Source organism: Ambystoma mexicanum, chromosome 6p, assembly GCF_040938575.1.
Source record: "Ambystoma mexicanum isolate Mex_15411 chromosome 6p, UKY_AmexF1_1, whole genome shotgun sequence".
In the NCBI taxonomy this organism is placed as follows: Eukaryota; Metazoa; Chordata; class Amphibia; order Caudata; family Ambystomatidae; genus Ambystoma; species Ambystoma mexicanum.
Window position 1 is genome coordinate 314910830 of NC_090935.1, and position 27893 is coordinate 314938722.

At 43.2% G+C, this 27893-nt stretch overlaps 1 protein-coding gene across 1 annotated transcript in view; it reads right to left on the reverse strand.

The window, feature by feature from the left end:
• The window catches only part of CCBE1 (collagen and calcium binding EGF domains 1), a 943425-nt gene that overhangs the window by 167244 nt on the left and 748288 nt on the right, over positions 1-27893 (reverse strand). Inside the window, exon 5 of the mRNA XM_069627071.1 lies at positions 11605-11742. Coding sequence (XP_069483172.1) covers positions 11605-11742 — 138 coding nt within the window. The remainder of the gene's footprint in view (positions 1-11604; positions 11743-27893) is intronic.

Genomic DNA, 27893 nt, shown 5'->3' on the forward strand with positions numbered 1-27893 from the left:
TCCCCAAAATCTCTTACACACCAACACACTCTACCAAATACAATTTTTAAACCAAGTCTCACCGCGCTGTCCGCAGACGTCCATGAATCCAAGATGGCAGGCGCTACCAAAAATCTGACGCGCTTCACGCTATACGCCGTCCAATCAGCGAACAAGTCACATGTCCGCAGACATCACACAAGCTGATTGGCCTATCAGAACACTGTCCGCGGAGCGAACAGGGAAGTATGTCCGCGGACTGAACACAGATATCACTAATTTTTTGTGACCTACTTTTTGGTTATTTAAAAGAAAACTACTGGACAGATTTACACCAAATCTACAAAAGAATGCTTTCAGGACCAAGCCGCTACTCCTGGTCCAAATTTGGTGAAAATTCGTCCAGCGGTTTGGGCTGTAGACGCGAGCCAAGTTTTTCCCCCATTCAGTCTATGGGAAAAAAAAAAGTTTAGGGACCCCCCTTATAACTTTGCCCCCCCCTGGACGAATCCTCACCAAACTTAGCAAAAAAATTCAGAGTGGGCCATATACTTTTTTTTACAAAGTTTGGTGAGGATTCGTCCAGGGGGAGCGAAGTTATAAGCTGCCCAAAAAGTGCTCTTCCTATGGAAACAGCAACTTAACCATAACTACATGGCCACTAGCGTGGCCATGTAATATATATATATATATATATATATATATATATATATATATATGCATATGCATACAAACACTTGCTTCTTTATGAAGGATCTCAGTTCATACATCAGAGACACTGGAGAGGAGACCTCCTGGATAAAATCAAAGATTCCATCTGAGAAGAAGACTATATTCTGGTATCTTTAGATGTCACCTCTCTGCACACCAGCATCATACACAAAAAAGGATTAAAGGCATGTAAATACTTCCTCGATACCAAGTTGACTAGTTACAAACAGCACAATGGAGCAGGCAGATTTATAAACAGGATGTTGCAGTAGTCTAGCCTAGAGAGAACCAGAGCTCTGGAGACAGTACGCTTCTGGGGGAAGGAGAGGAACAGAAGAATACTTTTGCGGAGGTGCAATTCATAGTTTTTCTTCTTAGAGACCTCCGAAATGTGAGGAGAAAATGAGAGTGTGGAGTCGAAGATGACCCCGAGGTACTTAGCCTCACAGGTGGGAGCAGGAAGAGGGCCAAGGGAGGTCAGCCAGAGAGTGACAGGAAAGGAGGGTGCAGATTTGCTGATGAGGAGAATCTCTGTTTTACTGGCATTAAGGCTGATATCATTGGTGGCACACCAATCCTGAATGGCAGACAGACAGTGATAGATGAGGGAGGGAGAAGAGGTGTTGGAGGGAAGCCAGAAAATGAGCTGAGTGTCATCCGCATAACACTGAAAGTTGGAGCAGAGAGCAGCCATGCGCTGGGCAAGGGGCGCCAGGTATTGGTCGAACAGCCTGGGAGAGAGGTTGTACCCCTGGGGAACACCACAAGTAGATAGTGAGATGTAGGAACGGAAGGACCCAAGCTGGACCTGGGGGGGTCTATCAGAGAGTAAAGAGGTCAGCAAGGCCAAGGATGTTCAGGAGAGCAGTTTCCGTGCTTCTGGCAGCTATGAAGCCAGACCGATGGTCACGGAGACAACCAACAGAGTCAGTGTGAAGATTAAGCTGGGAGATTGCCAGTTTTTCCAAGAGTTTGCCAAGGAAAGGTGTGATAGAAATCGGGTAATAGTTCGCCAGGCAAGAAGGGTTGGCTGTGGGTTTTTTGAGAAGAGAATGCACAAGAGAGTGCTTGAGAGGGGAGAGGAAGACATACTGTCAATGTGGTCCTTGATGGTTTTGGATGAACGGGGAAGAACCTATTTTGATGAGATTTTCACAGATCAGACTTTTCTGGAAATTTTGTCGGGAGAGAACGGAGGAAAAGAAGAGAAGGAGGGAGGATAGGTGGCTGCAGGGGGGCCAGAGGAATAAGAGAGAGAAAGAGGGGGGAGGATAAAAGTGTGGACAGGATGTCCTGGGGTTTTGTGATTAAATGAGAGGCCAGAGCTGTGCAAAGAGCCTGGGAGGCGACAGGAGAGGTAGAGACTGCAGCAGGGTTGGCCAGCTCCTTGCAGATCTTAAAGAGTTTGGCCGAGTTGTTAGATGCCGCAGAGACGCAGGCTTAGATATGGGCTCTCTTCTTAGTGCGGACAAGGAGCTGGTATTAAGCAGGTGGCAGGCCAGTTGGTCAGAGGGTGCACAAGAAGCACGCTGTTTCCTCTCAACCACCCTACACTTGGGTTTAAGGGTGACTAGGTCAGAGCTGTACCAAGAGTTGCACTTGGCTTTGGGCTTCAAGCGGATCCTCATGACAGGGGCAGGAACATCAAGAGCATCAGAGATAGAGTAGAGCATGGGCAGGGCTGTGTCAGGATGTGAGTCAGACCAAGGTAGTGAGGGGGAGAGAAAGTGGTAGCGAAAGCCTCGACTGACACACGCTTCATGGGTCGGATGACCGAGATGTAGGTGGAAGTATTGGAATATTTTTGGCCTGAGGGGTAGCGAGGCAGAGATGGGAGGAATGGAGAGAGTGATCACTCCAGGAGAGAGGAGTGATCGGAGGGATAGAGAGGGGGAGGTCTGAGGAGATCAGAGCATCCAGAGTGTGTCCTGCAGAATGAGCTGGGCCAGAGGGGAGAATAGAAAGAGAGAGAGAGAGTCACAGAGGTTGCAAAATAGTCCGGATGAGGGACAGGAAGCATCCAGATGTATGTTCAAGTCTCCAAGAAGGAGGAGTTGAGTGGCCGAGGTCAGGAGGGAGGAAGACAGGTCAGCCTCAGAGAGGAAGGAGGAGATCTGACCAGGTGGCCAATAGATGTTAGCCACAGTAAGAGAGTGGCCAGGAGAGAGACAGAGCCTACAGAAAAGGCTTTCAAAAGAGGAGTAGGCCTGTATAGGAATAACAGAGGCAGGAATCCACTCCGGGAAGATCAAGGCTACACCCCCTCCAGAATGGTTGGGTCTGGGTGCAGAGAGGATCTTGTAGCCATCAAGGAGGAGAGTGTCAAAGCTGGCCGTGAACCATGTCACCATGAAACCGAGGACATCGAGGTCAAGTTCTTCCAGTAGGCGGCAGTTGTCACAAGAGTGTATGACACTGAGCGAGAATTGAGAGTGGCAATATGGAGAAGGTTGCCATCCTTGAAGGAACTCCGGTGAGGAGACAAATCAGAGGTATGCCCTCCAGAGGTGTAGTGGAAGCCCGAAAGAGGGGGGGCAGAAGAGGAAGGAGGAGAGGGCAAGGTAGCCAAGGAGGAGGCAGAGGGGGAGGCAACGAGGCAGAAGAAGAGAGAGATGGAACAGCAGGAGAAGAAAGGAAATTGATGAGGCATGGGTTGTGTCTATCAAATAGGAGCTGGCTAACAAACTATAGCCAGTATCCTCCAGTTGAAATAAATACTAAAGACTTACTGTGTCTCTATTAATGTGCCACATACAATGATGTCTGTGAGGCAAATTACCACAGGTGTGCTTATTTAAGGCAACGTGTCCTGGTTTCAAAATCATAAAATACAAATAAGTGCATACATTAAGTTGAGAATCATGGCGAATCCAAGTCTCCCATTCGAAAATAATTAGAAGAAAAACATTACTTTGGCAAATTATGATCTTGCTGTCAAGTTAAGGAGATGCCCAAGAGGAGATGACCAGAAACACTGTTAGCCTTTGATTTTGAACCATTAAGCGCCAATAATATGCTTGCACACAGAGCTTAAAAACAGTCAACCAACTAAGGTGCAGATGAAACCATTAATCCATCATCTGTCACGATAAATCAAGCTTTTAAACAGATGGCTGGTAAATGATAAGTGATTAGGAACATGCTTTGCAAAGTTTGAACAGAGGAAAGTTAATTTTAAAAGTTACATGAGAATCACACATTGCTCATAATCCTCTAGATCATTTCAGCCATGAATCTCACAGTGATATCGAATACAGTTATTAAATATTCAATTATTTGTCTCTATCAGCCAAAAAGAAAATACATACAAATATGAAATAATATTCTGGAATGAATACTTGAGCATAAATCACACCTGTAAATAACACATCTCTGATTGAAGTGACAGAAAAGAAAATGACTACATTAAATTCATCGGATTCTAAAAAATCAAAAGTAGGTTATTATGTTTGCTATTACATCTTTACCATAATAATGATATTACAAATACATATATCAACCCAGGTGGGCTGTTTCATTCAAAGGTGCCAGAAGTGGAGGCCAGTCTGAGTTAGTATGTCATAATAGAGAGTTCCTAAGTTCAATGGGCCAATTGGAGCAAGGAGGAGGGCCCTCTGGGTGTGTATTAAGAAATAAACCAATCATAGAGCCCTTATGATCAAAATGAGGGTGTCATATGAGGCTGAGGTAGGATGGGCCCTCCCCAGTATACATATTCATGAGTATGTGGGAGGGGAGTTTGGATTATATGCTTACTACCCAATGGCACACACAATATGACCAATGACAATGATCTGCAAGTCCACTGGCGCCTTCCCATCCAGTGGACAGTGCCAGCTGCAAAGGGATATAGTACATTCTTCCCAGGGGCTGATTGCTGCTCACAAGATGTCATTTGAGTGCTCTCTCTAAGTAAAATCAATACATTTCCTTGGCCTGTTTAAGAAAGCAAAGAGCCTTGTGAAATCTGTTACTTCCTCGTGCAATTTCATTGATTTTGTAAAGGATGGAGTTGGGTAGAATCGGTCAGAACAGTAATACCTTAGAGGAGTCTGTGGTTGCAAAGCAAATTGCAAAAAAAACGATACTGTAGGTGGGTGCGGGACTGGCTCTCTTCCGGTAGAACCGCCCAATGGCAGTACCTGGTAGGTGTAGCTAAGACAAAGGATTTATGAAACTTGTGGAAACCGTTGTGTGCCTTTAATTCACATGCTACTACTAGGTGAGCAGGAGTGGACCTGATATGTTCATGAGGCTTTTTACAACCCACGCTCTCCTATGGGAACCCCACTCTGGTGTGGGGAGGAGTTATGTTTGAAATTCATGCATGCTGAGATCATGCTAAAAATCTCTGCATTAAAAGACTCCACAGCCCCGGCCTCAATGGGCCTCCCAACATAATAATAAAAAAGAATACGGAATACTGGGGAGACCTTATATATCTTCTTTTTAGGAGGGTATCTGAGGACGGTCTGATTACTGAGTCTTGGCGTTGCTCAATACTTGTTCCCATATACTAGAAAGGGCCCAGAACATGTCCCAAGAATGTGCGACTCTTAGCCATGTTGTACTTCACCGGGAAAATCTTTGCTTCCCTAATACTCGAGAAATTAACCAATTGGGTGGAGTCTATATGTCAAGTGAGAAATTTCCAAATGGGTTTCAGAACAGCTTCGGGAACATCCCATTGCCTGTGGCTTTTTGAATATCTTATCAGGAGGGCCAAAACTAAGGGGCCACCTGTACTATATGTTGCCATGATAGACTTCTGGGCAGCCTTCGATTCAGTAAATAGGAGCAAGCTATGTGGTAAAATGAATCGAATGGCCTGCCCGGGAGATCTATTGTTGGCAACTATGGGCCTGCATGAAAATATATCGGTACAGGTGAGGCTGGATAGTAGGGGTATGGTAACGGCACACATTAACACCAATCTTGGTGTAAAACAGGGGTGCTCACTGGCCCCCTACTGTTCATTATATACTTAGCCGAATTACCATGTGTGCTTGATAAGGTGCACAACTGTCCACCAGGGATTTTGGGGATCAATGGCCATTGTCTATCATATGCAGACAATTTGATCTTGTTCGACCATACCTTAGCCAAACTTAAAAGATCTATGGAAGCACTACTAAGCTTCTCTGATGAACATAACCTAATATTTAACTATGAGCAAACCAAGGCCTTGTATTTTTCCCATAACCGCCCTACTGCCCCTACCATGGTTATTGACAGGAATATTATAGAACAAGTCTGTAGTTTTAAATACTCGGGTGTCGAATTTACTACCAAGACAGGCTATTTTAAATTGGTGGAGGCCAGGAAAAGGAAGGCAATGACTAAACTGAACATGATATATAGATGTGTGAAGGCGGCATTGTGCTTTAGCTTCCATGGGATACTCACACTGTATAAACATTGGTTGTTTATACGGTATGGATGCTATCAGTATGAAGGACTTTTCCTGGCTTAATGTTTTAGAGGGCAGATTTTGGAGGAAAATGCTTGGACTGGGCCCTGGGGTACCGGTTGAAATCATCCGCCTAGAACTGGGCCTCATGTCTTTGGCTTCAATGGCACTGAAAAGAAGAAATGCACTACTTCTAAAAGCTTGTAAGTCTCCTATCTGCCCCCTCCTCTCCTTACTGGTACAATTAACTCCTGGTAAGACTTCCGATTCTATGATATCGCTGAGCCTTGTAAGTTTTGATAATATGGGATGGAGCCCGTGTTGGGAGGATAAGTTGCATGAATTGATTAGGAAATCTAGTGTTACGTTAGCATAATGGAACTGGTGTGCTAATTACACTCATTCCTCTGCACTAAGCAGCTATCGTCCCTCATTGGTTCATAGTTTTATGTCCGCCCAAGGCTACATTAAAATGTCCCCTTCCCCTGAGTTGCGCAGGTTTGTTATCTTGTTGCGAATTGGTAAACTGCCACTGCTAACTGTCATTGGCCCAAAGCGGGCTATCTTGAAATAAAGGAGAATATGCCGATCATGTAGAGTTACGGGTACATTGGAGACTGCGCAGCACGTCCTGACAGAACTCAGGGAGCATGGATTCCTATATATAAAGTTGCTGAGTCCTTTTGTGTCCAACTGTAATAACATCAATAGTGATCCTTTCTGGCATTACTGCTTGCATTCTGGGCATACAACCATGCACATAGCTCTGTTTAACATCTGGAAGGCCATGCTAAAGCTGGGAAAAGGGGGAAATAATGCTTCGATTACATAACCAGCTTTTGTGTTGTTTGTTGTTTAATTTTATTTTGCATAAACTATCTGACTGCATAATAGACTCCAGACTCCATCTTTGCCGAATATGCAATAAAGTGGGCAGGTGAGTTAGATTCGAATCCATACTTGAAGACGTAAATGAAATTACAAAATCATGTAATATAACGAGACAGAATCCATCTATTGTTATGGTGGTAATCAATACGTACTTGTGATCTGATCTGATAGTTGTATTTATTACTTTTACTTATCTGTGTGAAACTAATATGTCTGAAACTTGTCATTTTATGAATGTTATGATAACGCTCTTTGAGCTATAAACAATAAATAAATGAAAAATTAAATTAATGTAAAAGGCGTCATGCTTTGTGATAGCTCTTAAAAATAAAGGTCACAAAGTGGAATATTTTCTTACGTGTGTGATGTAAGGAACTCATGGTGGCAACAGTAAAAACAGACACAAGTGATCACAGTTCAAGGGTGTTCATTTAACTGCATAATGGGTTAGATAAATGTCTAATCTAAACTTAAATCTAAGATGGGAGCAAGCTACGGCCATCAACTAATAATAAGACAGTCCTAGCGGCGTCTTGTCAAATAAAAAGGTCCTATACTAAAAAACCTGTTAGCAATCCTTACCGCTAACTTACAAAATAATTTGGGCTAAGTTACAAAATATCAGGGCCTTCCGTGGCCAAGTCTCTTTCACACAAAGACTCTTGCCTCAGAGAACCTGATGTGTTGCACTCAACACCAATAAAAGTTCCTTCAATAAATCTTCATCGGGCGATTACTCTTCGCCTTAGGATCCCCCTCTGCTGGGCTCTCATCCCTCGTGCAACATGGCCTCCCTCCGTCGGGTTCACTACGGCCTTTCATTCACAATGTAAAATTCAAGAGTCTCATTGTCTTTTTAGACAACCATTCACTGCGGATAATCCTCAGCCAGGTTCACTCTTGTGGATACAATGTTCATGGGTGAATTCCTATTCACCTTGATTCGCAGGCAACCCTCAACTGGGTTCACGTTTGCCAAACACACAGTTCACTTTGCTTTATCAATTTTCAGAATCCACTCTCCTGAGCTTTCTGCTTGGCATCGCTCTGTCGAGTTCACATAGCCATTCTAACATATGATTTGCTCATTCCCATCAGAAAGCGGGGTTACCTTCCCCTAGCTCTCTCTTGGCATCCTTCTATCGGGGTCACACTTGTCACAGTTCATAAGATAGTTCCTTTAGACCCCTTAGGTTCTTCCTTTCCCCTAAGCCTGGACCTTAGCCTGCAGTTAGGCTTTCCCTCAAACCCTCAGCCAGGCTTCCCTTTATATTCCTTCTTGTCAAATATCTCAGAGACTTTTGATTGTACAAGGGGTTTGACTCCACCCTTGTATGACCCCTCTGACTCCTTATGTCGGCATCTCCTAGGGTCTCCTGGTACTTGTAGTTTCAACAAACGGGACCAGCCAGCGTCCTTCGAATGAGCACCCACGTGGCGCCTGACCACTCTGCAGCAAGTCAGTGGACTTCCTTTCAAGTATAAACACACACAAGTTCCTTGTTCACTAGTTCATGCAATGTTGCTATAGGCAACCTTGGGCTCAACACAGTCCAATTTGCTATAAGTTCTCTCCGACTCACCGGCTGTGCTGAACCCGTTGGCTTGTCTTGCCTCTGGAGTCAAGGACGGTACCACGGTAGAAAGCGCGCCTCCCCGCCTGGCTTATCAATGCAGGAGGCACCCATACAGTGTTGATATCTGTTACACCAAACGCCAGGTGTAAATCCCAGTCTTATGATTCTTTTCACGGAGGCTTCACGTGTCTGTGTTGAATAGGGCAAGGGCACTTCCCTCCTTGTCGTCCTCTCAGGTCTTGCTGCCTTTCTTCTCCGTTTGAACTGCTGGTCCTAAATAGCTGCTTCCTCATGCGTTTGGCCTTGCTTGAATTGTGCTTTCGTGCTCCACCTTTTATTCCTGTGGGGAAGGGACAGGGATGTCATGTGTGTGTAGCTATTATCAATTGCCTGACTGCCTGACCCTGGTGTTCCGACATTTCAGGTAAACGGCTCAGGTGTTAGTCCGTTGTTTGTCACAGTGTAGGAAAGTGTTTGTGTTGGAAAAGGGGGGCTTAGAACTTCTGAATATCCTACGGGGTAGGTTGGAGAAAAGGTTTTATGATGAAGGAGGTACCGTGTCTTACCTTTAGGCGTCCCACCTCCACTGCCCGAAGACCCTTCATCCAGGTGATCCTCCCCCACTGGTCCACCCCCAGGAACTGGATCCAATTGCGATGGCTGTGTCCTGTCCACCTGTATGACAGATCACTGGGGACTAGTAAGTGAGACACCTTCAGGTTTCTCACAGTAAATATTTAGCAGGGTTTTTATTCCTTTACTGAAAGTCCCTCTCATTCTAAAAAGAAAGTAAAACCATACATAATTTCACTTTTATTTTTATTCCAAAATAAAAACCAAAACTATTTCAGAATGTTCTGTTATTTTGACTTAAATGAAAGCTACTTTTATTCCAAAAGAAAATTCCCAAAATTTAAATGTTCTTTTTCTTTTCTGATTCCAATACAATTTAATCTCTGATATAGTTTCTCACTTGCTCAGCCAGTAAGAATAATTCGCTCACATTTCTCCACTGTTTGTTTTCAATTATATGCCGTTGTAAGTGGGAAAGAAAATTGTTATGTTTGAATCTCTCTAGTAACGGTATCATTAACCAGACTGTCCACTTAAAATGTGATATATTTATCATGCTGTCAATTGTTTAATGAAATACGTTGATTTTGCATTTAAGTGTTCACGTGCATTTCAAATCATGTTAAGAAATATGTGCTTTTGTGACCGATAATACCAATATGTGAGTATATAACACTGAATAGCCATTCATATCTAATTGTATATGTATGTATATCTGTGTGAATATCCATAGTGAACATGAGATCATGCATATGTTTTAAAAAAATTGATTATTGAAACATATATAGGCAAGCTGCAGTTATAATTCATTTTTCATAGTTGTTTGAAATATTTTGTGGTGTTTTGGGTGCCTTCCACGTTGTGATTTAGGTAACCACCTTTTTTGTGCCTATTTATTATATTTTATTAAACAAACATGTTCTGAATAAAGCACCCCAATTCTTGTCCCAGATCGTGGGGTGGGATATTTGTTGTGGGTATTTTAAAAGCGTGCCATTCTTCCAAAATAAAAAATAATCATTATTAAATAGACATATCTTCCAATATATTGCCAGAAAATAGAGATTCAGATGCTCAACTGAGAAGGCAGAAATGAGAGCTAGATTTTTGGCAAAAAAGCTGTAAATTAGAGAAACGTGTTTTGTTACATGATATATTTAAAATTATGCAGATTAAATATTTGTATAGAAATTACATAATCCAAAAACAACATAAATGTGATCGTATGATTTTGGCCAAAAAATGTTTATGGAGTGGGATGCGGGTTGGTCAATTTCTGCGTTTAGCCTGGTAATGCCCATGGTTTCAGATTTTTGGATATACGTGTGTCAATATATCAGTTAAGTATTAGCTGTATCAAAAAGAAAAAAAACATTCTGGCAATTTCTACTGTTTGCTGTTGACTAAACAACATATTGCCCTGGTATGGAGGTCAACAAATCACTGTTCATTTTGGTTCAAGTATTTATTTTTGCTAATTTGCAAGAGAGTGTTCACAAGAAATGAGTATACAATGCAATGCTTATTTTGTGACACTGCTTTTGTTATCATTATCTAGTGGGTGACATTAGGTATTTGCTTGTTTGACCTACATTACTTTCAAAACAACTAATCAGTCTGGCGAAACTCTGGATGATGCAATTTTTATATGGTAAATTGTCCTATGTCACACAGAGATGAGTCATCTAGTACAGTTTTTTCTTTACATCCTGGAACTTGAAATCCTGTCTTGATAAAGGGTAATGCAAAATTACAAATCTCAGCATCGAAAAAAATGCAATCTGGTCAGGATGACCATCCACTGAAATACATGAGTTCTTTTGGGACTGGGCAGGTGTTAAACCCAAACATTCCAGGTTTGGGCATTGTAAATCAACACGGTCGAGTTTACTTTAGAGAAACATGGATGTTGTGTGTGTTCACAGACCCCTAAAATTACTCTTTACAGACATCTACATTCAATACCTTTTTCAAGACTGCTCCTCCTGCTTGAAGGAAATGAAAGAAGGAAGGACTAGTAGGGATCTGTTTAAATTTGGCACTCTTATACTGCAGGTACATTTGGCAGCCATTTTCCAATATATACCATATATTCCCATACAAACACAGGTTTATTCATGTGGGTATGTGATGGATAACAAATATGCATATAAGCAACAACTATACATACTGCACATTTTCCAAATATTGAAATCAAGATAGATTATTTTTGTAACACATTTAATTTCACATAATGCCCCTATATGCATCTTTCACATGGATTTTTCTGCATGTGTTTCTTTTACCATATCTCACACTAGAAGATTTATAAGATAGCTGAAGAGCCTCAAGATCCTGTTAGAATTATGTAGATCACAGATATTATGTACTTTTAGCAAACAAGAATATGTATTACAAAAGGTTTCTCGTAAATGTGTAACAGACTCAAATGTGAAGCATGCGTTGGGTTTAATGGTATCCTACCTTGGACTCCTTTGGTGCATGATGTCCCATCCTCTTCCAGGGAGTAACCCTCCAAGCAGCTGCATCTATAACTTCCTGGTGTGTTGATACAGATGTGAGAGCAGACCGTCACATTGCTGGAGGCACACTCATCAATATCTGGTATCACCCAAAGAAAAGAACATATAGTATAGATAGGTTATTGTATGAACATTCTTGGACACTTTATTGCCAGGAACTCACATAGGGGCCTAGCACAGAATTCAAGAAAGCAGGGGAACAAATCACCTGATCATAGCCAATCAGCAAACAAGAAAAGTACAAGCTGTGAATGCCAAAATCCCAGCTCTAGTACATTCCACCAGCTGTGCAAAATCCTCAATGGTAACAATCGTAGTTGCCCAATTGTTTTCATGTCGACAGGGTGGCTACCTACAGCTAATTATTATCACTTATCTCTTATGAAGTATTATGATACAGGGTTGGGCAGCTCACATCAATTTGTATGTTCCTAAAAAAAAACAAAAATGATGCAATGTTTTGTATTTAATAATGAGGGCCCTCCCCTTACTGAATGCCCTAGCTGATGTGGCAAATGTCTCAGTACCAATAGTTCGCTGGGGTTACCTCACCCTTTTCTATTGTCACAGGTTTTAGGGGGACAACAAAATCTTTATCCTCTTGGCCTAGTCTAGATACAGGCTTTCTAGGGCCCAAATTCCAATATTCCCCTGAAAGTAAATCCAGGTGAGCAGACAGGTTACTGGATGTGGCTAGCAAGGAGAGCTATGAGTGACTTTCAGCAGTCAGCCTGATCTTGCTCTGGGGCTCTCTTTCTTCACCTCTCTAAATTCACCATAAACTCCATGCTCCCAGCTCGTACATCCTCAATCACTCTGGTCCTGCCTTGGGCCAACCAGGCCTGCTGGATCGTGCCTGCTTGTCTAGTGAGATGTTGAATCTCACTCTCCCTTCCTGATGTTCTTTTCTTGGTCATCATGGCATTCTCATACTTTTTCCTTCTCCTCTTCCTGAAGTTATTCCCCTTATCTACCCTCTCAAACACCTTTACTGCTACTGCGCCCTTCTACTCAGAAGTTAGCTCTCCAACATCATCCCTATCTGTCTGTGTCTGTCCTACTGCATGCCTCTCCTCTGCATCATTGTCAGCCTCTGATATTACCATCTTCTCTTTCCTTTGGCCCCCCTACTAACTTCCCACCATCTTTCTTTTCTTGTGGTGACCACCTCTTTACTCCCTTATTCCTTACTACTTCCTCCTTCACTCTTTCTCCCTCCATTACTAATACCTCCTTCTGGGTTAAAACTTCCCCATGCCCAGTCTCATTGTCTAATGTTATTGAAACCTCCATGACATTGGTGGCTCCCATGACCTCCCATGAACTCTCACCGTCTGATGTTATTACCTCCTTCTTGACCCTCTTAGCCCTCAAAACTCTTCCTGCTCTCCACTGCGTCTTCTACTCCACTCTACTATTCAACCTCTGCTTCTTCCACCACTCTCCAATTGCAAGCCTTCTCAAAACATGAGCCTCCTGCTCCGTGGACCTACACAACCTGTTGAGTTGGATTCTTTTTATAGCATACCCTCCATTACCCCTGTATGTATCTCCAGGTGAGGGTCGACACCTGTGGATTATAATGTGTGAATGACTGTCATTAACTGGCCTATCTGTGGTTGTTTTAGGTTCTAAGGGTTGGTTCAAGTCTATATTTGGGTCAAACCCCATCTTGAATTTAACTTCCTCTTTCATGATTCCTCTGGGTTTTGTCTGGGATGGGTTGAGTTTGGCAGCATTCCTAGTGTTTAGTCTTCTGGCTGGGAACAGTCTAGGTAAGCTTAAGGGCTATACTGGTTCACTGTGTAAATGGAGAATGTGCACTATTATGTGCCTGGTGGAAGAATCTCTTCCCAGGGTACACTGCCATGGACAATTTATTCACATCCTGTGTTCCCAGCTTTTGGGAAGTCTCAAAGCTGCCCAACCTTATCTGCTGCCCCACAGGTTTCACTGGAGAAAATCTGGTTGACGTCTTGGACAAGAATGTAACATCATCTACACACCTGCCTGGGGAAAACTGTTCTTTTCCAGATCATGAATGTGGGTCTGTGTATGTCAGGTGTCTTGACCCACGTTTGAATTATTATGCTACAAAATTTGGTGCTGTGGGCTTAGAAAATCCAAGATGGCCGAAAAGCCCACATTTGCGCCAGAAAAACCGCGCAGTTTTGCACACACCAAAATGGTCGCCTGACCTGCCACCCACCAGTGCGAGCGTGATGGGCCAGAAGCGCCATGAGTGAAACGTAGTGCCAAAGGAAAAACAGCAGTGCCTGTTTGATCAAAAAAGCGCTTTGAAATCACCTTTGTTTCTCTGAAATGCAAGCTCAAAATGCCTATTTCAAATATGGCAAGATATTCAAAAATCTTACTGAGCACCAGCAGACGTCTGGTAGAATGAAGTCTTGTGTGCATACCAAATCTGGAAACATGAAGAGCCTAAAATAATGTTCATAACAAAACTGGCTGAGCTGTGGATGTCAGCAGCTTAAGTGAAATTGGACTTAAAGCCACTAAAATTGAAATGTTTAAAATAAATGAGTGATTTACTTTGAAGTGTCACATAGGTTGCAACTGTTTAAATGTCATAGTTTTGAACTTAGAATCAGAATTCTAGATGTATGTGTAAACATTTTAAGTTTAATTTGAATGAAGAAAAACTGGCACAAAAGTGGCATTTGGCTGAAGCCTGGCTTAAAGAGATTGAATTTTGCCCGGCAACTACCCCCAACAGGAGTTGAAACTTGCCCAGCAACTGCATTCACAGGCCTGGCTGCATTCTGCTGCCCCTCCCAAAAGGAGATTACACCTCTATGATTGAATTTGGGGAGGGGTACCTGAGCATGCAGGAAACAGAACAATGAACTTTCCTTGGCTCAGGCAAATGTTAAATCAGGGGGTCGTAAATGGCTTCCTCCCAGAAGGAAATGGGAGGGGCGCTGCCTCTGTGAGCCAGCTGAGCTTGGAGGCAGGGACGAACAAGGAATTCCCCATGTGCTTTGGGACCTAAACCACACCCATCTGGGCCAGAGCATAATTTTAGAAAGATGGATAATTCATAGTACATAATTGTCAAAATGATATCAATAATATCATCATTCCTGTGATTTTTCTGTGCACATTTTAAGAGGTGTTAGGAATCTGTGGTATGTTCTGGAGGGTAGTAGCGGAAAATAGGGTATTACTTCAAATGTATGTATGTTAAAAATCTGACACTTCATCATCTGATGCCCATATTCCTTGCGCACATTTGTGTAAATTCTGGAAAGGTTTAGAGGTTGTGTTCTGGATGAAAAGGGCAGAATTCAGTCAGAAATGAACACATCATCTTACAAAGACAGGGATCAGATGGTTTGGTGCTACAGAAAATATGTTGACTGGACATATAATATCAGAAAAATTGTACATAGATAAATACGCATTTAAGTCAAAAATAGATTTGTGTGCAAAGTGACAAGGGGAGTGTTCTTTCTGTATGCCATAAAAAGGATGCCGGATGACTCACAATTCAGTTCCCCAGTCAGGCGACAGAGAATCCTATAGCCTATCAGGATCCTCAGAGGGTTGGGCATAGAAAGTCAGCCTTTGCACCCACTTTCACAAGACATAAAAAGACCCACTGAAACCCAGGTAGACATTCACTTTCCACTTTCTTGCAAAGCACTTTGCCGGACCAGACAATATCCAGAAGGATCATAGACTCCAGATAGACTCCAGAACTTGAAGCAGAGAGGCCTGAACCAAAAGCTGAATCCTTCTCAGCAGGCCTCAGAATCCAGCCACCTAACGAAACTATTCAACAGCCGGGCGAGCTGTTTGATTCTGGCTAGAACCCTGTGCCAGAACTTAGAAAGCAGAGCTGTATCCAGACCGCCGTGCAGTGCTGATAGAAGACCGGACCCAGACCAGACCGCTGTGCAGTGCCAGAACTTTTGCCAGAACCAGAGATCAAGACCAGCAGAGCAGAGAGAACCGCAGCTAAACCTGTTGACCAGATCTGTGACGAGGCTCATTACTTCTAAAATTAGGAGTGAGTATCCAGCCAGAGCTGTGCAAACCAATCTCTTAGGTTAATATAGTCTAATTCAAACCATTTCCACCTATTTAGAACTGCATAGAAATCGTTTGTCCATTCTGTGATTTCAAACCTGTGAAATTGTCAATTGCCATTCTGAATCATTATTTCATTTCTGAAATCTACCTCCACAAAATCGTTTGTATCTTCTGAACCAGTGCTAGGAACGAGATTTAACGAATTGAAAACTAGCTCAATCTCACCACATGTTAAAAAATAGCTGTCTCTTGCTTGCGTTGCTGAAATTCGTTTTCAACCTGATAATCCCTCCTGAATCATTGATAGTGTTGACCTGGACTAATTCAAAGTAGTTATCACCTACACTGAATCTCCTAAAGGGAATGAAAATAATTTTTAGCGTATTCTCACTTCTTTGCAAATCACATTTAAGTATTTTTGCTTGTGTTTTAAAATCATCCCTGTTGCTCTAAGCTTGCTAGGGGGGAACTGAATTGGTATTGCACTTGATTGTATTCCTGAAAATTGTGTGCTCCCCTTCCATCTCCTTATATTGCATAGGGGGGGAGTGAATTGTCAAAAGAAAAAGTGATCATATTATCTCTTATGGAAACCATCTCAGTTTATGTCTGTGCTGCATTATTTTCCATCATTGCATTCCCTTGAAACCATAAAAGCATTCTCAGATACTTTATCCCCTCTATACCAACTCCTAAGTAATTAAAAAAAAGTGTGATAGTGTAATATTATCCATTGTTGATCACTGTCATATTCATAAGCGTGCTATCAAATATTAATTTATTTATAAAAGTGTGATATATATATATCTTGTTTAATTTTTCAAATAAATCTTTTAATTTGCAAAACAAACCTACTTCTTGGCTCAGTGAGGTCAGGGGGATTCAAAGAGAGGGGCGTTATACAAGGCTTTATCATCCAGATCTATGAACTTGTCATAAAAATATATAATTAAGGGCTTCCCTCGGGCATCCCAGACTCAGCATTGACTTAGTTGGAGTGCTGAATTGAGGTCACTTAACATGTATTAGGAGCTTCACGTTCTGTTAGTTGGAGGGGGGATCTCCACACTCCTCTGCAGTGTCACTCCACGAGTTTGGGAAGGCTCAACATTGTCAGGGCTATGTTGCCTTCATGGATCAGGGGTTTGGCTAACACTTGGCCTCCAAGGAACGGCCTTAGTGCCCACACTGTGATTGTCCATTGCTATGTGATGGGGATCAGGGCCAACATTTACTGATTCAGCATGGCAGCTGGTCCCCCAAGTCTCCACCTTCTCATACCACAGAACTAGGCAGGTAACTTGGTCACTTGTCATATTGGTCCATGTGGAAGCTATACCACCACGTCCGTTAAACAATAAACTGCTATTTATCATCCCCACAGGTTTCTTCTGAAAGTTGCTAGACAAGCATAGTAAGTTATTTGTGTAGGGGTTAATGCAATTCAGAGATGGTGGTATTTAGGGCATCAACATGCAAATGGACATTGATTACGGAGGCCTGAATGGCCCCAAAACCAGCAGCTTAAAAGCAAATGTCTGTACTTAAATCAGCTAATTCCCATTGCCGGGGCACAAAGTATCAGCCTGGCCAGACTATGCTACAAGGATAATTCAAGCATTAGTGGCTCACCAGGGAATGATGGGTTTGTACTGTGCTTCAGGCACAATACCCAGAGCAGTGAGAAGCACAGGAGGCTGCCATGTCTGTTCTGGTGGAGCCTTAGCATTTGAGTCTGACCTCAGACGATTCCACTGCGGCACACACTAAGGAATTCACAGAGACTTAGGTGGGGAGAGGGGATTTGCCTTTCTGTGTGGGGATGTGGGGATACTGGCAGCTCTTGCCTCAACCAAGATGGCACTTACATTGTGCCACAGCGCCCGTACCAAGATGGCCACTGGTTAATCCACACATTCTGAGCAAACAGTACAGCGTTTCTTGGAATGGAACAGTGTTGAGAGTGTGTGTCACAACTTTGCTCCCCATGTTGCCACAATGCTTGTTTTTCCTTGTCCCTCGCTCCTTCTTCTCTAGACCTTCCTTCTCCTGTTTCCTTCTGTTCCTTATTCACTGCTCCTTCCTCTTGTTGCTCCTGGATCCTGTTGATTCCTGGTTCCTTGCTCCTTCGTTCTGTCAGTTCTGTATTCTAGACTATTCAGCTGGGGCTCGATTCCTCTTGGGTGTTTTTCCCTTTCAAGGGTTTTTCCCCTGCTATCTGGTCATTCCTTAGGTGGAGGTCTCTTCTTCCCCTGTTACAGCAGGGCTCGAGGCGGCTTCCTGAAAGGATAGACCCTATCTCTTCCCTGAACGCCAACCGCCATCAACCAAGGTAATGCGCGCTTCTCAGAAGAAAGTACAGCAGAGGGAAAACAAATAGCAGTCGATCTCCTAGAAGTGCTAAGAAACGACAGTCTATATCAGCAAAGTAAAAGGAAATCATACAGGGCCTAAAAAAATTCATATCCACAGTTACAAACATGCTGTGCAATTATCTAAAGAAACACCCACCCAGTTAGAGAAATGCACCCAAAACAGTGACATCTTACATCGCCAAATTGCACTTTTCTACAAACACGGACTGTTCTAAGAGACCACCCTTTTGAAAACATCTCACTGCTTAGGTCAGCTCGACAGAGATGACTCCACCAAGTTTCGGAAAAACCTAAACACACTCCAGTTGACCAATGAGTGAGTCACAGACCAAAACATAGCCTCGGGCTCTCCAGTGTAATTTATTTGATATTGTTTGTTATATAAAGGTAACTCCGATCACTCGCTCAACCGGGCGCATGCTGACTAACGGTTAATTTTCCTGACCCTCTGCTAGACAATATTCATCACATGATTGACACATAATGGAAGGGTGCATATTGCATACACTTATAATAATACTTTGTATTATTGAATAAAGCTATTCATGACCGATTCCTCATGCTGCTAAGCACTGTAATAACAGGTATTATTATTGCCTAATCGATTGGTGCTCATTACATCAACCCAAGTCTGAGGCAAGCACTTAATTTGTATGAAATCAAACCAATACAAGTTTGTTATAGTACATGCTTATAATTTTGCAAAATGTTATCACTCTCTCTTGTGAATTTGTATTTTAATAATCTGAACGTTACTGCTCTGATTAAGATATCTCATATGCTATTAACCTTAGTGACGTAACTTAAACCCTACAATACCTCTGAATAATCACCAAAGTAATGGCATGATAAACTAGCAACACATATAAACCTGCTCATTGCAAGCCAAGCTGCTTTACAGATGAACTGTGGGTTTCTTGAGTGTAATAATACCCAACAGACTATTTCCTGTGTCAAAGCTGGGTGACTAAGAGGCTTCATACCAGGGATGGGCTTAGAAAAAACGAAAGCCACCAAGGAAAACAGGGAACCCCATGCATTTCCAAAAAGAGGACACCCCTGGAAATCCACAGAGATCTGACTTGCACGAATCGCCCCAGAATGTATTACCCACAATCCCTGGCAAAGTCTGAAATTTGGTGAAAAAAACTACAATTTTCAGATATTTCTCTCTTGCCTCCCACCGAAACACGCTGCCAACACCACATCTCTTACCATCTCACGTTCCCACAGGTGTCCCGAAGTAAACAGTACCTCACATGTGTGGGTGCACCTACCTGGGTGCAAAGGGAAAAGGCTAAACCACTGGTAACCCCCAAAGGGTTTGGGGAGAAAACCTACAGATTTGGGCCTAGGGTGTCGAAGCCACAAAGGAAAACAGAGTATCGATTGCATTTCCGAAAAGAAGACACCTGTGGGAATCCACATAGGTCTGACATGCGCGAATCGCCCCAGAATTTATTACCCACAATCCCAGACAAAGTGAAAATTGTGTTTTTTCCACCAAATTTCATACTTTGTTAGGGATTGTGGGTCATAAATTATGGGGCGATTCATACAAGCCAGACCTCTGTGGGTTCCCACGGGTGTCTTCTTTTTGGAAATGCATGGGGTTCCCTGATTTCCTTCGTGGCTTTCGACACCCTAGGCCCAAATCTGTAGGTTGTCCACATGAGAAAAATTCCTGAAAATCTGCTGTGCGAAAAGACTTGGGGTTACCAGTGTTTTAGGCCTTTCCCCTTTACATCCAGGTAGGTGCACCCACACATGTGAGGTATTGTTTTCATTGGGAAACCTATGGGAATGATGGAAGGTAGGCCATGTGTTGTTGGCTGTGTGTTTAGGTGAGTGACCAGAGTGAAATGTGCGGAAATTGTGTTTTTTTTCTGTCATTTTCCTGATTTCCCCCCAAACATGGAATCTTTCCCTACATAGTTGTTGCCTGACCTTTGCAAATCACCCCTTCCTAAACTTGGAATATTGTCTATTTTTCAGAAATGTATGTACCAAAATATGTTATTTTGGTTTCCACTCAATCTGTTCTTGAAAGCCTGGAAAATGGCGAATCCAGCACAGCAAACCATTTGTTCCTAGCTCTTACAAGGTAAACACCACAGGCTTCTTTGTACAACATTTTATTGTCATTCTCTGAAGAAAAAAAAACACATTTTCTCCTTTTTGGTTATTTTCTCTCACCCCCCTACAGCAAACTAGGATTCCTGGGTGCCGTTACGGCCGCTTACATGTGGGTAAAAAAGGGGCCAACTTTGCCCGGGATATCTCTTAAAACAAAGAAGTTTCAAGGGATTGAATGGCAACATACCGAAATCACCAAAAAAGGCCTTGGCACTGGGGGAGGGAATACCCATGGCAGTTAAGGGGTTAAGACGGTAAAGCCCCAGAGGAGATATCATTTGTAAGGTAGCACAGTTAGTTAATGCTCCAAATGCAGATTGTGCAAAGGAATATTTAACAACCGTGTTCAGCACCTGGCTTAATCTTCCGGTGGGATAATAGGCAGAGTGAATGCATTCAGCTTCCGATGCAACACAGCATTTTCCATGTCAATTGGTTCAGAAAAAGTGGTGGAAAACACTATTACTGTCGCTTTTTCTAATTGGCCAGATTTTCGTGCATTTTCTGGGTGGAGTTCGGGAGCCGAGTGGACAATCCAGGACCCCCTGTATTTCCCGCTCCACCAGACAAATGCGGCCTTACTGCCAGCATGGATTCTCATGCTGGAAATAAGGAAAGTGATTCCTCTGGGATCTGCTTTGGAAATGAAACCTGGTAAAAGCGGGCAAAATATCCAGAGGAAGCCATTGTCAATTCCGCCAGCAATCGCAAATTGCGCAAGGTATTTGCACTCTTCCAAAGTGGAAGAGCAATGTGATTTCACCTGCCTTTTACGCTAAATTCTTCCATTTTGTGGCGGAAAAGTAAAAACGTGACACAATGGAAGTGGTCCACTCCATGCAGTTTACTTTGCGCCTTGATGCTTGGGGGTTTTGCGTGATGCTACACATGTAATAAATAAATAAATACATTTAACTTGACCCCAGATAAATGACAATTTGTGATCAGAATGAGTGAGCATGGCATGTCGCTGGTAATAGGGTGTCCTGTGCTTCTTGAGTGTGTTGGCAAATGCCCTTAATTGCCATCTCGCGGTAAGCGGTCGACAGAGGTATTTCAAATGGCCAATTTTGCTCTTTGGGTGACATTGTCAAAGTGAGAGAATGTTGCCCAGCATGTGCCACTTTCTCTGTGGAGTGAATTGCGCCCACCCCAAGGAAGAAGTGTGAAAAACCCACAAGGGCACTGTGCTCTGCTCTTTCTGTGTGTGTCTTCCCCACAGGGCGACAGATGCGGACTCAGACATGGGTAAGTCTCAGGGTGCAAACCTGTACCCTAGTTGATGTGGCAAAGGATTACAGACTTCTGATGCTGATAACATTAGTAGCATTGAGTTACATGCCACCTGTCAGGTATGTGTGATAAAGTTGCAAAGCAGAGCTGTCAGTAGGCTAAAGCAGGAGGCAATGTCTGCCCACCCTCTAAGGGTACGTACAACCAAAAGTAATAGGCCCCTCCCCATCATGGCTGAAGGGGTCAGGCTCCAAACTAGGGCAAGAATGCCCTCCAATCATCCATGCATCCATGCCCACGAGTAGAGAACCCCTTGTGCTCCAGGAACCCTGTTGAGCAACCTCTGTGCTTTCCAGGTGATCCTAACGTTGTTTAAAGCCAGAAGTCTAAAAGGTAATTACTTAATTGCAGCTGGAAATTAGCTCCTGCGTGATCAAAATGTCTTACCCAAGTGTGACATCATCCCCTTCATTTATAAGCAATATATGTGTTCTCACATTTGTTGATCCACTGAATTACTGTTAGAAACAAAGGCAAGAGTTGTGTCTCTTGTGTAGGCATTAGGAAGGCAGTTGCCAGTCTCCGGCATAATATGCCCAAGTTCTTCCAATATTGGCTAGCTGTTGCCCTCTTATGGCCAGGTAGAACCATCATGGCAGTGACTGGCAAATACCTTTCCCCAGCCAACAGAAAAGCGGAAATAAGAGGCCAATTCAAGACACAGAACAAATAGAAGTTAAGACAGACTGCAGCTGCCTTTGCTGTGTTAGGGAGAATATGTTGAGTGTTCAAGCAAGGAGGTATGTATTAAGCAAGCAAGCAGTGAGACAAGGGAGAGAAAAAGAAAGGCCAGAGGGGCTCTTTGAATAATGTAACAGGGCAGAGGACCCATGCTCTACCGTCGAAGTAACATATGAGAGAATCAAATAGATCAGGCTTTGCAGCAAATGTTAAACGGGAAAGGAACAGAGTCCAGCTCTGCATTCAGAATAACAAAGGCAAAGAATGGCTAGGCTCTGAAGCCAGCATGAGATGGAGTAAGAGGGACCAGACTCATCATGAGAGGCTGGCCCGGCTCTCGCAGTGGCGCTAGAGGAGCATCCCACATAGCGTGCTGCACCTCTGGCCAATCCCCTGAGTCCACATACACCCCACCTACTAGGCATCCCCCGGGTCCGACACATCTGGCCGCGGACCTGGGGAGTGCTTATAAGGGGGTGGGCTTGCGATCGCTCATCCTCCTTGTTTGCTGTACCGCCCCAGACGCCCCTGAGGACAGTCAAAGCAGCAACATCACACACCTGGTCCCTCTCTCCCATTACAGGGCTTACTCAGAGGTACAAACAAGATTTCCTCTTTCTTTGAAACCCCCTTCCTTCCATTCCAAGAGACACACACGTCCCCTTGCCCCACACAAAAATGTAGAAACTTGCAGTTGGTAGAAAAGGCTTCAACTCCTTTAATTGTCAGGAATCCACTTACAGGTGATCTGCCTCTTAACAAGCTGGCATCCTAGCTCTGTCCCACTGGAAGTAATTGTTATTTCCTCTCTCTTACCATGAGCACATGGTCAAACGAAAAATCCAGAAATGCAACATATATAGACATGTTTTTTCCTGCCGCATCCTTTAATTTTCTTCTGTTTTCTTTTCTTCTTTTCTCTTGTTTTATACAGTGATATTTGTAATTTAATGCGTACTGCTATTTTAATTCTAATTTTGTGAAAAATCGAATTTTGACTAAAACACAATAAATAAATAAATAAAGCAAAGTCCCCAAGATGTCCCCTGTCCCCCCCAGATTTTATGTGTCTCCTACGCCCCTGACTTTCTGATACAGAGTGTTACTAGATTGGCAATCCTTTTGCATGTGAAATATCTCATCCAGGACAAGGGTGTCTATCCCTGGATCAAGAACACTGTAATGCTTTATTTGTGGAATCCTGAGAAGAGAGTAATTCACCCTGGTTAAAAACCACAATCATAACTGTGCCATCCAGTCCAGGAGAAGGGAGTCATTTTCCTGGACCAAGAACATGGATGTAACCTTCTAGCTTAGTTATAAGTGTAAGGGACAGAGTTAAAGATTTTGGACACACAACGGTGCACTATGTTTCAAGGACATTCTGACAGACCCATTAGCATTTTAGTTAAGGCAGGGAAGCCCCTCACAGAGATAGGGAAAGTTAAGTTTTCTTTTTATTTTAGTCTATAGCAATCACTATGCCACCTATGTGTCAGTCTCCTCCTTCTGCACCCCTACAGAAGCCAGATATGTATTGGATATGCTGAGGGAAATGTGGGAAGAAAGGGAAGAGACCATCCTACCAATTTCTCAAACTGACCAGAAAATAGGATCACATGTGGCAACGGCAAGAGAAATTGTGAGGAAACATCTAGGACAGGTCCAAGAACATCAAAGGGCTAATTATAATAAGAATGCCACTCCCTGCATATTCTCGGTGGGACAATCAGTCCTTGTCCTCCTACCCATTTCTGAGAATAAAATGGTATAAAAATGCAATACTTGGAAAAAAGCCCTTTGAATGATCTTATCACGCAACCAGACCAAAAACAGAAATCACATATATCATGTCAATCTCCTCAATGAGTGGAAAGCAAACCAAGGGAAAGACCACTCAGTATCCATGGAGGCTCTCCTATTAGACCCCAATACAGAGAACACCTTAGACTCCCCCAACCTGTCACAATCTCAACGGGTCAACCTTTGAGACTTATTTGCCCTATTTCCAGAGGTATTTTTAGAAGAACCCAGTAGAGTTAAGAACTTTTTCCACTGTATTAGAACACCCCTTAGAAAACAATCAACTTAAAACCATATCTAATACCCGAGGCAAGAAGACAAATAATTTAAAAGGAGTTTGAGGAGATGCTCAAAACTGACATTATTGAACCATCAGAAAGTCCCTGGTCCTCCCCCATAGTGCTAGTCGCAAAGCCAGGTAAATCAAGGTAACTTTGTATGGATTTTAGAAATCTGAACTCTATATCTATTTTTGATATTTACCCGATGCCCGGGATCGATGATCTAATAGAAAAACTGGGATCAGCAAAATATTATATATATATATAGATTATAGATTTGAGAAAAAGCTACGGACAGGTCTCATTTAATCCATCAGATTGAGAGAAGACTGCCTTCACCCCTCAAGGACAGTAGCAGTACAAGGTGTTATTGTTCAGTCTTCATGGAGCACCTGCCACTTTCCAACACATAATGGATAGAGTTCTAAAACCATATACTGCCTTCTGTGTGGCATACTTGGATGACATCGTAATCCATAGTAATATTTTACAAGAACATGTCTACCATCTCTATGAAATTTCTAGCGCTTTGAGAAAATATGGATTAACTGCTAACCCAAGAAAATGTCATCTGCCCCAGATAGTAGTCACATATTTGGGCTTCTTTATTGGGAGAGGTCTCATACAGCCACAGAATGAAAGTCAAGGCAATTGTGACAATTCTCATGATGTTGTCCCTGCTCCCCGAGGGGGAAGACCCTTTCAATGAGGCCAGGGAGGTGAGGCTGCTACCCAATAGTCCCCCTAGAGGTGGTACTCAATTCGTGGATCTCATGGGAGGGATTCCCACTCTGGGAAACAGGGAGAACATCAGAAACCACACAGTACAACACACATTCACCAACCTTTATTCGCTCATCCCGATTGCCTTACCCGGATCCTATAGGTTCCTCTATGTATCTCTGCCATAGAAATTATATTACTACTGGGATGAGGAAGAGTAGGGAGAACTCCACTGAGCTGACCTCTCAAAGTACTGGGACAAGGAAGATCAGGACTAACTCCACTGAGTCATCACCTCAAAGTACTGTGAAGATGAAAATACACAGAACCCTAACCAACCTCTCAGAAAACCAGAGTGAATGGTATAGTTATCCAGTCACAAGTAGCTTAAAGATGGAAGAGGGACTAACGTTTGTTGTCAGTCTCTCCTCGGAGAAACCACGGGCAGAGGTCCTTGCCCGCACCTGGGAGAGCTGAGATGACAGCTTCTGGCCAGGACGAAACAGGGAGAGTTCTGGAGTCCCTACCTGCTTTGCTGTAGCGTGACATGCCGAGAACGAGCAAGACTGTAGGCCCGGGCACAGTAGAGCACGGCACGACACAGGTGAGCAGGTATGTGCTGCACGTCTCCACAGGAGAGTGGCAGAGCCACGTAAATCAGCGCCAGAACAGAGAACAGCTGCGAAGTGCTGGAGGTAGACAAATGATGACCCGAAAAGGAGGTGAAGGACCGGGAGCCCTGAGAGAAGGCACAGGAGTTACTTGGGGATCCCTGGGACACTTAAGAAACCATTGTAAAGGGATCTGGGACCCACACTTGAGAAACCAATAAGGAGGGGTCTAGGACCCACATTTGAGAAGCCAATACAGAAGGAGTCTGTGACCCGCATTTGAGAAACCTGCATGTAGGGGTCTGAGACCCACATTTAAGAAAACAATAAGAAGGGGTCTGGGACCCACATTTGAGAAAGGCAGACCGTCTCAGGAGAGTACACCAGGGCTGTCCAGTGAACCACCCACATTTAAGAAACCCATATGAAGGGGTCTGGAGCCTGCATTAAGAAGCCTGAATAAAGAGGTCTGGGACCCCACAGATAAGTCAATACAAGGGGGTCTGTGAACTGTAAATGAGAAGCATAAGAAGGGGTCTGGGACTCACATTTCGGAAAGGCAGACACTGGCAGGAAAATACACCAAGTCTGCCTAATAAACAATCAAGAGAAGCATTAGAAGGGGTATGGGGCCCAAACATGAGAAAGACAGCCCCTCGCAGGAGAGTAAACCAGGTATGTCCAGTGAACTGCAAGAGAAGCCTAAGAAAGGCCGGGTAAGTGAGCCATCCACCCAACCATAGTGAATCACCAAGAGGAGCCTGAGAAAGGCCTGAAGAAGGGAGAGAATCACCCTACTTTGCAAACCACACCGTCAGAAGAAGGGAGTCATTCTTTTGGACTCTGAAAAGACAAATCCATTTTAGTTTTGTTATGATTTTGAGGGGTAGAAGTAGGATTTTGACACAGGATGGTGGACTTTTTAGCTATGAACATTCTGAAATGTCCTTAGTTTTATTTGAGGCAGGGAAACCCCTCTCTGAGTTTGGGTTAGATAGCTTTCTTTTGTTTGTAGATGAGCAGTTGGACACATTTTCCCTACCTCCCACTCCCTCAATGCTGTCATACTGGAAGAGCAGGAGAACGGCTCTGTATGAGACCCTGTGTGGTATGCCTTTATCTCATCGAGTGTATGAGAGACGATAAGCACTCAGACAACCATATTAAATGTACCCTCACGCTGAAAACGTGAAAGGATGCCTTATGGAAGGATGTCGGCATGCACCATTGGACATCATGCAGTGCTGAGTGAAATCTGACGAGGGTAGAGTGATGTCATGGCGAAGATATACAAAGATATGCCAAACCGATTTGAAAATACTGAAGAGTGACAATATAACTGAAGTGATAAGTGAAACATGTACAAAACGATAAAGTAATCATGAATGTAAAAGAAGATAAAGTAACTTGCTGACCAACAAGTGTAAATATGCAGTAACACAAGGTAGAAGAGATGCACAGAAGCTTGCTAATAGAGGAATACATTGTGGCAAGGATGGCCATTATTGGAAAATGTGTGTGGCCTTGTGTAAATATTCAATTAAACTACCTCAGAAGCCGATCAGGGTTGCAGAGTCAGGAGACGCTGGAAGAACATCTTTGTGTGCAAAGCAAAGAGGAGTCAATGTTGACTTCGGATCAAGGATGCTATTTTTAAAGAATAGCTGCAATGCAAGAAGGGAGGCAGACGGATGAGTCATGGACGTAAGACAGATTTCTCTTAGATTACAAGAGAAGAAAACATTTGCAAGAGCCAAGTATTGGGCATTTAAAAGTGTATAAAATCTATACAAGGTAGAGTGAGCAAGTCTCTAGAGACAAGAGGAGCAACAACACCCAGTATAATTAAATCAAATGACAGTAAATAAGAGGCTGAAATGGACACATTCGTGGTCTCTTTACATGTGACTCAGAAGTCGAAAACAAGGGTTATTCATTAAGCCTCGAAAGAAGATAGTGATGTTGCTTTCACTCCCTTGAATGTCCTAGAACAGAGAGCAGGCTACAAGGTGAACTACAGATGGGAAACTTTGGCTCATGGCCTGATGAGAGATGCACTAATTGGGATAGTGGGGAATAATTGGACGTGATCCAAGCACCTGGGTTTTGGCTACCTTACCTGCTGCTAGCCGAGTCCAAAGTCAAAGGTTGGGTAAGAATGCCAGCCAATCAGTGGGTCTATGGGGCAACCTGCTATACAATGTTGCATAGACCAATCTGTCACCATTTTGTTTGCTATAATCAGCATTATACATATTTAGAGATAGTTTG